Consider the following 15,048-nt stretch of genomic DNA (forward strand, 5'->3'; position numbering starts at 1 on the left):
AGGTCAGAGGAGAGCACCGCCGGAGCTCAGGAGAGACGTCCGGGCTGCTGCTGAACTTGGGAATCCAATGAAGAAAGGTGATAAATGAAGTTGTGAAGTGAATGAGATCTCTGAGGAAAAGAAGAGATGGTGAAACAGGACCAAAACTGATCTTTGAGGAATGTCCACATTTAAAGGATTTCTATTCCAAAGCTGAGTTTAGAAGTGCCAACCATAAGCCACTCGTCTTCACCACTGACACAGCAAAGTGTTCCACAGAGCAGTTTGTGAAAGCCGAGCACCAGAGCACTGTTATGTCTCAGTGGGAACTCAATGATAAACACCTCGGTATGCTTCTAAAACAAACTGGCCTGAAGAAAAGGCTGATATTCATAGAGAAAAAAAAAGGATAAATGATACAGTGAACATAATCTAAAAGACTGGTGGATCTGATCCCACAAGGATGAGTCAAGCAATGAAAAAAAAACTTACGAAAAATTATCCTATAAATAACATTTAATTAGAGAAAAGTAGATACTCATTTCAACACAAAGACCAAAGAAAATTTACCATATCTGCAGTGTGAATCCCAACTAATTAATTCATCAAAGTACTTTCAATAAAGGCTACACTTAAATATAAGCCGGCTCAAACGTGTGAAGACGGGTCAATACAGGAAAGTTAATGAGACTGTAGTGAACCACACCAGACTCGAGTAGGCAAACAGCAGCTTTTCTTTCTTAGTGTGGATCCCTAGTCTTTTCACATACATGTTAGATTTCCCATATATGGTATTTTCTTGACAGTCAGTTATAAAATAAAATATCATAGCTTTGAATTTTTAGAGTAAAAGCTGCCTTAAGTCTTATAAAGAAAAAACAATTTTGTCTTATGTGTTATTAAATTTTTTCTCCTTATTCCCTTTAAAAATATGCAACTGAATAGTTTAATAGCATAACAAGTGTTCTTCCATGACACCTTCAATGACTTCTGAAATAGTACTTACATTTTGATATGTTCTTATATTTAACATGCTTAGTTGATTATTTTCTTCTAAAATATCATAGCAAACATATATAACATACATCAAAAGCAGTTAAAAGAAACTTCCTTTCTTTTGGACATAAGACCTTTTTAAAACAGAAACAGCTTTTTGAAAAACAGAATTTACAAATCATCAGAAATGGGCTACATATACAGGCCCAACAGGCAGTTACTCAGAAGGTACTGCTTTTAGTTGTTTTCAGGTTTACATAACATGGCAGGAACAGTTTCTAGTAATATGTCAGACCAGAAAACAAATGCAACTGCTAGCCAGGCTTTAGAGATGCTATATACAGATATATAAGAAAACAGTCAAACAAAACTTACAAACAGTCACTTCTTACTCTTCAAATATTCTGAACATACCTAAAAATTTTAAACAGATACTGTATGATCTTAGAGAACTCTTAAAAATAATGCAATATAATGGAATAGTCAAATTGAGTTATTAAAACCAAAGCAGCTGTTTTTTGATGTCTTCAGCCTTTTAACCTAAGACCCAAATAGTATAATGTTATCAGTTAACATTTAATCTGAGAGTTGACTTTTTAAAATGCCAATACTGTTAAACCTCTTTCAATAATACTTAAAAATACAATTAGACTAATACATTACTGAGAATAATACATTACTGAGAAGTTTATCTCCTTTCTTTAAATATGGGCCCCGGGCTGACTTATAGTACAGTTAAGTATAGAGATAAAAAAGCTGAATTAGCAATTTCCTTGTTTCTTTCCAAGTATTTACACCAAATAATGCAAATAAGAAAAGATTTTTGCAGGGAAAAATTAGGGGGATGATTCTCATTTGTAGGTCACAATGAAAAAGGACTCAAATTTCTTAATGGAGGGGAAATTGCACTGTTTTGGGGCAGCAAATACCTGAAGGGTTGCAGTTTTATAGGCAACTGAAAAATCTGAAAGGTAATAAAAAAAAGTACAAGTAATGTCTTTTGATATAGAAGATTTAGGACATATATTTACAAGGAAGTTTCATAATAGCTAATTTTTTGTTATATCTAAAGTGTAAGACACACATATGTATCTTATTTCAAAAGAGGAAGTGACTCAGAGATGCTTAGATTCAACTTCTGATTCAATCAAATAAAAGTCCAAATGTTTGGAATTAAATGACCCACTACTCGCCAAAAATCCACAAAATATTCACACCAGACAGACCAAGATTAACTCTCCTAAAAAAAAAAAAAAAAAAAAAAATTTTAGTGCAAAGCATTTAAGGTCTTTTTGCAAATAATGAAAACAGGAGTCTTGACAAGGAACACATATTTAATCAATGACATTTAATGCTATTCTGTAATGAGTTATGTTACACATGGTTTATCAGGTGAACCCTAGTAATAGTGATTTTTTTTAAGATTATTTATTTATTTGACACACAGAGAGAGAGAGAGAGAGATCACAAGTAGGCAGAGAGGCAGGCAGAGAGAGAGGGGGAAGCAGGCTCCCTGCTGAGCAGAGAGCCCAATGTGGGGCTCGATCCCAGGACCTTGAGATCATGAACTGAGCCAAAGGCAGAGGCTTAACCCAATGAGCCACACAGGTGCCCCAGTGATTGCTTTCTTAACTGTGCTAAAAACCCAAATTTAGAACAAATGGATTTATGGGGTGTGGAAAATTAATTTTGTGGTTGATCTCAATAACAATTACATCAGACAGAGTTAACCAAATAATTTTAGCAAGTAAGATTAAAATATCAGTCAAATTTTAAAATAGAGGATAGAGATGCTAGGTTTCTTAGAGAATGTTACCTATTTACCTAATTCAACTTGAACTAGGGATTTACTAACTATTATGGATGCTTTAGTGAATATGTATATGGAGTTTATTAATATAGCTTAAACTTAACCATACTGTATGTATAACAAAAAGAAAAATCTACTTCTACACCACAGAGTACTACACCATATTCAAAGTACAAAGGGAAGAGAGGGCTATAAGCTAAATTACTCATCTAACAAAATAAGAAATCAACCTCCAATGTCTCAAACTTAAGAATCAAGAGAGAGCTAGAGGCCTCTATTATGTGGACCCATGACAGGGAACTGCTTATTTCTGTCATGAACTTACAGCACTACAGAACTTTTAAAATTATGAGTTGTTAATTTTGATAAAAAATTTTAAAATATATATTACCAAAATGCCCTTCAAAAATATTTTTATATTCAAAATTATAAATTTATTAAATATATTAAATATTTTTATATTCAAAATATAACTGTTTTTTTCCCATTTCTTCAAAACTGCAAATGATAGGGGCACCTGGCTAGCTCAGTCAGTGGAACATGTGACCCTCGATCTTGGAGTTGTGAGTTTGAGTCCCATGTTGGGTATAGAGACTACTTAAAGGAAAAAGAAAATCTTAAAAAACCCTCAGAACCTTAATTCTGGCTTGCTTGTATATACGGATAAACATCTTTTCATGTTTATTAGCCATTTACACAACACTTTTCTGTGAAAGTCTTACAGTCTATGACCATTTTCTGTTTTTATTCTCTAAGGAATTATTACTTTTAAAAAAGATTTATTCATTTGAGACAGAGAGATGCAAGAGAGCAAGCGTGCACACAAGCAGGGGGAGTGACAGAGGGAGAGGAAGAAGCAGGCTCCCCCTTGAGCAGAGAGCCGGATGCAGGGCTCAATCCAGAGATCATGACCTGAGCCAAAGGCAGACACTCAACTATCTGACCACCCAGGTGCCCCTCTAACGAATTTATATATGCTCTTTATATATGACGGATATTAGCTTGGATTTGCTATATGTGTTCCAATCATAATATTTTGTCTCAGTTTGTCATTTAGCTTTAAGATTTATTTATGGTTTATTTGTTGAACAGAACACTTAAATTACTGTGCAGTCAACTCTGCCTAGATTTTTTTTCCCTTTTGGAAGTAAAACATTCATCTCATTCCAGTAACTGCACAAATATCTGGCATTGAATTGATAATGTATTTGGATCAATCTGCTGTTTTATGGGCATGATTCCAAATGGACTATATTTGAGCTACTTGCTTACTTCCTTTATAGGACAGTCATTTAAACCATTTGACTGTTTTAGAATGTATTAAAAAGATTAACCAGTCATAATTAAAAAGTTAGTTTCAAAGTTTCCTTTCCCTTGGTTAAGGAAAAAAATCTCAAATCATGTATTAGTTTTAGTCTAAAATGCTTCTTTCTCACATGTAAGTTATTCATTAAGAGAATATAAGCACTTCAAAAATTTTATCAGTTTTTGGGGCGCTTGGGTGGCTCAGTAGGTTAAGCCTCTGCCTTCGGTTCAGGTCATGATCTCAGGGTCCTGGAATTGAGCCCTGCATCGGGCTCTCTGCTCAGCAGGGAGCCTGCTTTCTCCTCTCTCTCTGCCTGCCTCTCTGCCTGCTTGTGATCTCCGTCTGTCAAATAAATAAATAAAATCATAAAAAAAAAATTTTATCAGTTCTTTTTGGCCTCTGAGTAAATTATTACCCCACTAAGTACTTCTTCTTCTTTTTTTTTCTTTTTTAGGATTTATTGATTTATTTGAGAGAGGAAGAAAAAGAGAGAGCAGGGGGAGGGGCAGAGAGAATCTTTAAGCAGACTCCCTACTGAGCATGCAGCCCAATGTGACATGAAGCTCGATTCCACATCTATGAGATCATGAACTGAGCAGAAACCAAGAGTTGTATGCTTAACCAACTGAACCACGCAGGTGCTCTCCTTAATAAGTACTTTTACTTTATTTCATTTTAAGTAAGCTTTATGCCCAACATGGGATTTGAACTCATGACCCTGAGATCAAGAGCCACACACTTGGGATGCCCGAGTGGCTCAGTCAGTTAAGTGCCTGCCTTCAGTTCAGGTCATGATCCCAGGGCCTGGGATCAAGTCCTGCACCAGGCTCCTTGCTCCGCAGGGAATATATTACTAACATTAATTTCACCTCTTTCTTTTTACTTCTTATAAAATGTTTAAGGTGTCTATTAGAAAATTTAAAATCACGGGGTGGCTCCAGGCTGGCTCAGTCAGTAGAGTGTGCGACTCTTTTTTAAGATTGTATTTATTTACTTGTTAGAGAGCACAAGCAGGGAGAACAGCAGGCAGAGACAGAAGCGGGCTCCTGCTGGGCATGGAGCCCGAAGTGGGACTCGATCCCAGGACTCTGGGATCATGACCTGAGCCGTAGGCAGATGCTTAACCTACTGAGCCACCCAGGTGTCCCTTGTTTTTAAATTTTAAAGTGGCAGGAGCTTGATATAGATCTCAGAGTTGCTTGTCTGAGAGACACGACTGTAAAGCCAATGACATGGTCCAACAGCCTTTTCACCAGTAGGGAAATGGGAGGTTGGTGAGGAATGAAGGGACTTGCCCAAGAAACCAGAATTGGGTAGTGACAGAGCTGGGCTTACACTAGAAGCCCATCTCTTGTCAGTCTACAATCCTTTCAGTACACAATGCTGCCTTCTGCAGAATCTTAACATAGGAAGAAAAACAATAAATAAATTAAGTACTTGTGTTTTTAAAGCATTAATACTTACCCAAGCATTCCTGACTCTTTGGTCTTTATGATGTAGAGGAACATTAACAATGTATGAAACATATTATTTCGGCCCTGGAACAAGAAGACAGCAAGATTTAAACCAAGCCAAACAAAAAAATTATGCAAACCAAACAAACAGATAAATGCAGATCCCATCAATTCACATTCTACTAACTCAGAATTCTGTGTAATTCAGACTTTCATCTGCATGGATTTGGACAGAAACGTCAATGGTCCAAAATATTAACACTATCAAAGCTGAAATGTTAAACTCGCAAAAAAGGAAATTAATATTCTCCTAGAAATTTGATGGAGAATACAATTTGTGATTATAGTCAATGTAAAATTTCTTAGTAAAGAAGCTGGTAGAACTGGTAGAAGCTGCAGAACTGATGCTTGCAGTCAAGATTAAAATGCCTGAATGGAAATGTAAACTGGTACATCTTTTGTATAAAGTAGTTTGTATAAAGTAGTTTGAAAATCTATTTTAAAAGCCTTGAAAATATTCTGTAACCTAGAATTCCACTTTGCAACTTTAAGCTAATAAAATTCCCCAAATGCAGATAACTATATTCATAATGATGAACACTCAGCAGTGTTTATGATAATGAAGAATTAGAATACCCAAAATGTCCAACGGTAGGGAAATGATTAAATAAATTATGTTATAATCTTATAATAAACTTTTTTACAGCCATTAAAAAGTGTTTCTATGGAAGCTTTTTAATGAGATGGAAATTACGGTTTTTTAAGGTAATTAAATTAAGAAGTTAATTTTTTAAAAGGAAATAAAATTACATAAATATGACTTCAACGCACAAAGTAGCACAAAGACCAAAATGAAATTTACCAAAGGCAATACACCAAAAATGTTAACAACAGGTGCCTTCACGTAATGGAATAATGAGTGATCTTTCTTCTTTTTCGTTTTACTTTCCCAAGTTAAGCATATATTACTTTAATAGTTAGAAAAAGGGATATTCAAGAAACACATTTTCCCTAATTTAGAAAGTTTACCTATTCCATAAACAAGGGACTCTGATTTAAAAAATATTATCAAAGCAAGTCATCCATGACACTCTGTAATAGCAACTTCTACATTTAAAGGTACCTTTGGAAGATTGTAGACATGACGCTGGTAGATTAGCTCATAATGGGGAGGGTTGATAGCACTTTGATAAATGCAAAAAACATTCTCATTTGTCACATCTGTAAAGAAAATATGCTACATTAAAAAAAAAAAAAAGCCAACCTCTCTCTCTATATATATCTCATGTGAAAATCTCAACGTATTCTTTTAGGAAGTTTATACCTGGTTTATTTGGTGTCTGAACAAAGTGCTGAGAAGTAAATGTTTTTCCGTCAGGGTACTTTGGATGCGGAGGTAATCTGGAATCGAGGTAGGTGCAAAATACATGCATGATGATCTGAAGATGAGAAAACAATTTTTCAAAATCAGCATGAAAATCTATCATGGCTTTAAGCCTTTGTTTATAATGACTCCAATTTTTAAACTTTTCCCTATAGAGAAACTAGCAAAAATGCTTTCAAGTGGCTACATCTGCAAGATGAAATCTATAAAATGAAAACAGAAAAGCAAGACATTCTCAGTTTTCTGTTAAGTGGATCATTCATACCCATATAGTTAACACAAAAAAACAAGATAAAAATACAAATACATTCTCAATTCAAGTATCAGCACTTGAAACTTCATTTTTACATCTAACAGTCATTACAAAACAATAAAGAATATGATCTCGAAAAACTCATATGCTCAAAAACAGTATACTCTTTGATTTCAACAATCTTAATTCTAGGAAACTTCTCTTTTTTTAAAGAGAGTATGAATGTTGGAGCGCGGGGAGCAGAGGGAGGGAGAGAGAATTTTAAGCAGGCTCCACTCCCAGAATCTTACAGCTGATCTCATGACCCTGAGGAGATTATCAACGGAGCTGAAATCAAAGGAGTCAGAGGCTAAAGTGACTGAGCCACCCATGCTCCCCTAGGAATCTTTCTTAAAGCCATAATCCCAAATAAGAAAAAAATATGCATCACGATTTTTCCTGCAGTATTATTTAAAACAGAAACAAAGTAATTCTCTTTGAATTATTCCAATTCTATATTGGAGCTAGAAGCTCCAAAGAGAGCTTCTCTTCTAGCTCCAATATAGAAAAACAGTTAATTGAGTGTGTAGTAATAAAAAAATACTTAAAACACTGGGGCACCTGGGTGGCTCAGTGGTTAAGCCTCTGCCTTCGGCTCAGGTCATGATCCCAGGGTCCTGGGATCGAGCCCCGCATCTGGCTCTCTGCTCAGCTCCCCGGGGAGCCTGCTTCCTCCTCTCTCTCTCTCTCTGCCTGCCTCTCTGCCTACTTGTGGTCTCTGTCTGTCAAATAAATAAATAAAATCTTTAAAAAGAAAAATACTTAAACACTGCTAAAGTTAAAAAAGAATACAAAATTTTACGTGTGGGATGATTACAACTATGATAAAAACATTAAAAAAAAACATTAAAAAATAGTGCAGTATAAGTAAAGGGAAAAAATGAAAAGAAAATACACCAAAATATTAACAGTGGTTAAGATGATGGTACAATGTAAAATTTTTTTTCTACCTTAGTTTCGAAAATTTTTTTAATACTTATTTTTGTAATGGAAAAATAAAAGTATATATGTCCAATAACATAGAAGAATGTTAAACTAAAGAAAAAAATTAAAGTAGTGACTTACAGCAGAATCAGTGGGCAGGTCTGTATCCCACTTGCGTCCTTTGAAGTCTCCACCTCTATTCCATCGAAATGAACTCATACAGCCTCCCTGAGAAAGTTCTGGAGCAACAAGGGTGAAATTTAAAAAGCCAAAAAAAACCAAAAACAAAAACGAAAGAATAAAAGGAAAAAAGGCCAAGGTGCTACAATAAGGGAAGCATATCATCTGATGAAAACCCCAAACATAAAGAAATACAAGATATAAAAGAAATACACATTACCATGAAGAAAGAAGAAAGAATCAGACAAACTCATAATGTGGGATAAAACTTTTGGGGTTTTCAATAAAGTCAGCGTCACACAGGGAAAAAAGATGGGCCAGAACTGTTTTGGAGAAAGTGACCAAAGAAAGATAAAACAACTTACAGAAATATGTGAACCTATACTCTATTCTGGTTAGAAAGAAAGGATATGAACATTCTTTGGACATTGGGAAATTTGAATATGAACTGTGTATTATATGATATTATAGAAATATTGCTAATTTTAAACGTCTGTTAAGTGTACTGAAGTTATGCGGGAGAATGTTCTTATTTTTAGGAATTTGCATGCTGAAAAGTAATTATGTCTGTAATGAATGACAGAGCAAAAAAAAGCGTGTATGCATATATGTAGAGAGAATCAATGACAGTGAAATGTTGGTAACTGTTCAATCCAGAAGGCTTTGCTGTGCTTAAGCTTTTTTGTATATTTGATATAGGATATAATAATACTTTATATATACTTTGCATACATGTGTACACATGTGTACGTTTTTGGATATACAAATAACCTGCTATCTATCAGGCAATCTTGCCAACAACTGCAACCTGAATTTACAGGAAATACGGAGGACAGAGGATCACATAAAATTACACCCCATGGGGATGTAGTCAATAAAATCCACACCATGGGCAACTCTATAGGAAAAACAATCCAATTTTTTTCAACAAATAAGTTGCAGGAAAAAACTAAAAGGATGGATAGGAAACCTATAGCTCAAAAGGAACTTAAATGCTTTTTTTTGTTTTTTTTTAAAGATTTTATTTATTTGACAGAGAGACAGAATGAGCGCAAGCAGGGGGAGCAGGAGGCAGAGGGAGAGGGAGAAGAGCCGGATGTGGGACTCAATCCTAGCACGCTGGGATCACGACCTGAGCAGAAGGCAAGATGCTTAACGGAGTGAGCCATCCAGGTGCATGGGAACTCAAATGCTTTATCAACCAGTCATACCATGTAATTATATTTGAATCCCAATTCAAATAATAGCAGAAAAAGTAATTACACATTTTATAAGATGGCTAGAAATTCATACACAAGTTATATACTTCATGATATAAAGAAACTGTTAAAACAATATGAGGTGTGAGAATTGTACTGAGGTTATATTTTTAAAAGGCCTTATCTCGAAGACACATACAGAGCTATATATAATATGGAAAGGGAGGAGACAGATGGGGATATGGATAAGGCTTGGGATGCCCAGGGACTGATGGCCGCAGGGACCAGGGGCTACGTCTAAAAGGCTTCAGCATACTGTTGTGCCTAGTTTTATGAATATCTGAAATCTTTTTTTTTTTTTTAAGATTTTATTTATTTATTTGACAAACAGAGATCACAAGTAGGCAGAGAGGCAGGCAGAGAGAGAGGAGCAAGCAGGGTCCCTGCTGAGCAAAGAGCCCATCGCGGGGCTCGATCCCAGGACCTTGGGATCATGCCCTGAGCCAAGGGCAGAAGCTTTAACCCACTGAGCCACCCAGGCGCCTCATGAGTATCTGAAATCTTGTAATAAAAAGTTTCCTAAAAGTCATGATAAATGATTATTCCTGAACCCTAATCCAAACCTAGGGAAGAGAGGGGGCACCATAACGTTTTTAAATTAAAATTTATGGTAAATCTGAAGAGTCAAATACTATTTCTAAAACTTGTTTTAGTAATGAGAACATTTTACAGATTATCCAAATAAAAGCAGGGAAGCATAAAGAGAGACTGTGGGAATATTAGGAAGGCTAAATTTCCTGATTCTCAAGTCAGTCTCCTCAGAAGATCACATTACCCTCCAATAATCTGGACATAACAGAAAGACAAAGAAGCAACACATTAAATACGAATTTTAAGAACTGAAAGTCAGTTCGGCATGTTCAAACTATAAAGACTGTCACAGTGGTATCCATTCTTGGTACAGCAGAAAATGAGTGAAATGTTTACTTGAGCCCATGTAGCTCATATTTAAGTTTCCCTATACAGAATAAAATTAAATAATATATTCAAGGCTAACTACATCATTTTGACAATTCCCTTATTTATTTGACACACAGGGAGATAGAGAGAGAGGAAGAGAACGAGCACACAAGCAAGAGGAGTAGCAGGCAGGGAGAGAGGCAGAGGCTTAATTAATCACTGAGCCACCCAGGCACCCCTCCCATTTTGACAATTTTAAGCATATCAAATATAAAAACCAAAAACCAAAAAGCTTAATTAAGCCATAATTAAATATATATTTATAAAATATAAGGTACTCAGTCTTAAAATTTTTTTTTCCTTGTTACTTTTTTTTTTTTTTGAAAGAGAGAGAGAAAAAGTGTGCATGAGTTGGAGGGGAGGGGCAGTGGAAGAGGCAGAAAGGGCATCTCAGCAGGCTCCACACCCAGTGCGAGCTGGATGGGGGACTTGATCCTCAATGACTGTGAGATCCTGACCTAAGCCTAAACCAAGAGTCACCACTGAGCCACCAGGCACCCCTTCTTGTTATTTTTATTTATAACATCTCAAAGGAGTGAAATTTTTTCCTTTTCAAATTACTAGTTACCTTTGATCCTTTCAAACAAGTACTCCTGATTTGGTGTAAGGTCCAGATACTGCACAATTGTATTCAAAGTTGGAATGAGAGGAGCTTTGACCAGAGCAGCTTGTTTCAAGCTAGTAATACTAGCCTCTGTTAAAAATAAAACACACAGAACAGATTATTCTTCATGTGGGTCTCTAAAAGAACTTAAAATGCTTTTTCCTCAATACATGTTGAAGAAATAAATAAAAGCAATAACAGTTTAACAATTTGCATTATCTACTTTACTTAGAATTTCTTTTTATCATTTCTGGCATGATAGCCAGATTTATAAGAACAGAAACCACATGCATACACACACCAAAAGCAGCAGCCAAATCCATGCTGACAAATCTATGAACAGCTAATACACAAAATATTTTTGTGGGGGACACAGAGAGATACACGAGAGCTTTTAAAATCAGGTTGAGTTAGAAGTTGCCTGTTATGCCACTGATAAGCAGAAACTTTTTATGACAGTGATTTCTCTTATCATGAAAGACGACTATGCAAAGAAATAAACAACTGACAAATTTTCACAATGTCTAACCTTGCTAGTAATACTCAATGCTGGGAAAAAGACATTCTTCTGCGTGACATAGTTGCTAGAGCATAAACTGGTATAAGCTTTTTAAAGGGTTATGTATGTCAAAAGCCTTAATGCATTTATTCCTACTGAACTAACTCCACTTCTAAGAAATTATCCCTAAGAAATAATTACAAATGTACACAGATATTTAGATAAAAGGATATTTACTCACAGCATTACTAATAACAAGAAAGGGCAAAAGCCCAACATTTTACATAATAAAGATCACTTAAACACAACACATCACACATACAAAAATGAAGTACAATCTAGCTACAAAAACAGTGCTGGAGAATATTTAACAAAATAAAAAAATTGGGATGAAAGTTGGCAACAAAAGAGTACGATCCCAATTTAATTAAAAATATGTACATATGGGGAACCTGGGTGGCTCAGTTGTTAAGCATCTGCCTTTGGCTCAGGTCATGATCCTGGGGTCCTGGGGCTGACCCTGCATGGGGCTCCCTGCTCAGCGGGAAGCCTACTTCTCCCTCTCCCACTCCCTCTGCTTGTGTTCCCTCTCTCCCTGTTTCTGTCAAATAAATAAGTAAAATCTTTAACAAAAAAATGTACATATATGTTCCATATTCCTTCAACTCTTATATAAAGTTATAATGTTCATAAATAATGGTATAACATACAATTGAGACAGATATATACACTAACATATATATTATATATATACTAAAATATATATTGTATACACCAATATTAAATATAAGTATATAATTATATATTAGTATACAGTTACATATATATAATATATACATATATATACACACTTACATAGTGTCTATATATATATAGAGAGAGAGAGAGAGAGTATCATAACCAAAATTAATAATTGTTTGAGACTTAAAATTGATAGTGATTTATCTCTGGAAGCAGAATTTATGTAATATTCTTCTTTGTGTACATGTTTGTATTTTCCAGCCTCTCTACAACGAACATAATATACACTGCATTTGTAGTCACAAAGCAATGTAATTCTTTTTAAAAAGCATTATCATACTGGTAAAATGTGGAAAATACACATTTTAATAGCTCCCCCTCTCCCCATTTTTATAGCTTTTAAAGAAAGCTCAAAGAGGACAGGCACTGGTTCAAACAACATTACCAAGATCTAGAAAGTAACCATTCTGGACTTTGGAGTTAACAGAGCTCTGGCTCTGGCCAAGTAACTCCAGGCTAGTTACCAAAGTTCTGTGTGTCTTAGCCTCATCCATAAATGGGACACTAAGAGCTAGCTTTCAAGGTTAATCTGAGGGTGTGTAAATTACCTATGAAACATCTGGACACTCAGTATATAGATACCTTTGGGATATACAATTCTACTCTTAGTCCAGAGGATAAAGATTGATTAAGACACCCAAATAAGTAGAAAGTACTAATATGTAATGCAAAGCACTTAACTATTTCAAGGAGAAATTTATTCCCTAGAAAGAGGTAGTCGACTATGATATTCCTTATTTATTTTGAAATCTAATTACTTAACACTAAATAAATTATGGAATATATATTTTAGGCAAATTGTATGGAACCTTAGCAGTTTTATTTTTTTCGCAGGTAAGAGAGTTGAAAATAGTTGATTTTAAATTAGCATTATTACACATTCTTTATGCTTTGTACAACTTTGGAATTAATAGAATATATAAAGAATACCACAATGATAAAAAGACAAGTGATCCAATTTAAAAATGGTAAAAGATTTGGAAAGATATTTCTCCTAAGAAGATACACGAATGGCAATAAGCACACAAAAAGATGCTCAACACCAGCAGCCATCAGGAAAATGCAAATCAAAACCACAATGAGAAACTACTTCACACCCATTAGAACAACTACAATAAAAAGGACAGATAAGTATTGGTGAAGATGTAAGAAACTAAAACCCTCATACACTGTTGGTAGGAATGTAAAATGGTGCAGCTGCTTTACAAAAGAGTCTGCTGTTCCTCAAGTTAAACATGGAGTTACCACATGGCTCAGCCATTCTACTCCTGGAGAAATTAAAACATGTCCACACAAACACCTGTATACAGCTGTTCACAGCAGCATTATTCATAATAGCCAGAGAGTGAAAACAGCCCAAATGTCAATCAATGGATAAATGGGTAAACAAAATGCAACAGATCAATATAATAGGATATTATTTGGCAATAAAAAGAAACAAAGTACTCATAATGTTGTAACACAGATGAACACTGAAAACACAGGAAGTTAAAGAAGCCAGTCACAAATGACAACAGACTGTATGACACCACTTATGTGAAATATCCAGAATGGGTCTGTCTAAACTGGTAGCTGCCTTGGGTTGGGGAATGAGTGATGGGGGAATGGTATGAAGGGTATGTGGGGTTTCTTTTCTGGGTGATGAGATATGAGATACTCTAAAAATTGATTGTGGCTACACAACCCAAACCTCTGAATTGTAGACTTTAAATGGGAGAACTGTATGGTAAGTAAATTCTATTTCAATAAAATATGTATTAGAAAATATATATATAAGAGACATTTAGTTTTGTCTTCAAGATAACAAAGAAGTTTTTAAATAGCCCAGTATGAAAAGAAAATTTCTACTTGGCAGATTCACTGACAGTAAATCAAATGCTGGGCTCTATTTTCACATACCTCCTATCTGAAGCTCAGGACAGCCCATTCGTCTCATCTGTGTGCTGACAGACTCCATCTCTTGTACGAGGGGCACTAATATTGTCTCATTGATCCACTAGGAAGAAACGAGGCAAAGATTTTACACATATAATTCCAAAGCATTTCTCAAATAATTATTTCCATGAAATGCTAAGAATATTTTTACTGTCTTCTTGAATATTAACAGAGCATAATAAAAGAAAATGAATGTTGAAGCCCAGAAAGTTAAGCAAGCAAGCTAGTAGAGTGTAAGTTAAGTTATAATCTTAAAGCACATAGGCCTGCATTTTGCTGAAGAGAATATAAAAATTTCACTTATATCTTTTTTTTTTTAAGATTTTATTTATTTATTTGACAGAGATCACAAGGCAGGCAGAGGGAGGGGGAAGCAGGCTCCCTGCCGAGCAGAGAGCCCGAAGCGGGGCTCAAACCCAGGACCCTGAGATCATGACCTGAGCCGAAGGCAGAGGCTTAACCCACTGAGCCACCCAGGCGCCCCTTCTTTCTTTTTTTTTTTTTTAAGATTTACTTATTCATTTGACAGAGAGATAGCACCAGCGGGAGGGACAGAGGAAGGGAGGGAGAGAAAGAAAGAATCCCAAGCAGACTCTGTGCTGAGTATGGAGCCCTATGCAGGGCTTGATCTCATAACTGTGAGATCACGACCTGAGCTGAAACCA

At 35.4% G+C, this 15,048-nt stretch overlaps 1 protein-coding gene across 3 annotated transcripts in view; it reads right to left on the reverse strand.

Annotated features, from left to right (window-relative positions):
* Window positions 1–477: 477 nt before the first annotated feature.
* The window catches only part of TMEM209 (transmembrane protein 209), a 32,711-nt gene continuing 18,140 nt past the window's right edge, over window positions 478–15,048 (reverse strand). For all 3 annotated transcript variants that reach the window (XM_045062989.1, XM_045062987.1, XM_045062988.1), the window contains exons 9-15: window positions 14,348–14,444; window positions 11,113–11,238; window positions 8,287–8,384; window positions 6,870–6,984; window positions 6,669–6,766; window positions 5,556–5,629; window positions 478–2,215 (exon numbers count right to left, since the gene is read on the reverse strand). In XM_045062989.1, coding sequence (XP_044918924.1) covers window positions 2,161–2,215; window positions 5,556–5,629; window positions 6,669–6,766; window positions 6,870–6,984; window positions 8,287–8,384; window positions 11,113–11,238; window positions 14,348–14,444 — 663 coding nt within the window. In that variant the 3' untranslated portion in view covers window positions 478–2,160. The remainder of the gene's footprint in view (window positions 2,216–5,555; window positions 5,630–6,668; window positions 6,767–6,869; window positions 6,985–8,286; window positions 8,385–11,112; window positions 11,239–14,347; window positions 14,445–15,048) is intronic.

The sequence above is a fragment of the Mustela putorius genome, unplaced genomic scaffold, assembly GCF_011764305.1.
Source record: "Mustela putorius furo isolate JIRA1106 unplaced genomic scaffold, ASM1176430v1.1 tig00003845_pilon_pilon_pilon, whole genome shotgun sequence".
NCBI lineage: Eukaryota > Metazoa > Chordata > Mammalia > Carnivora > Mustelidae > Mustela > Mustela putorius.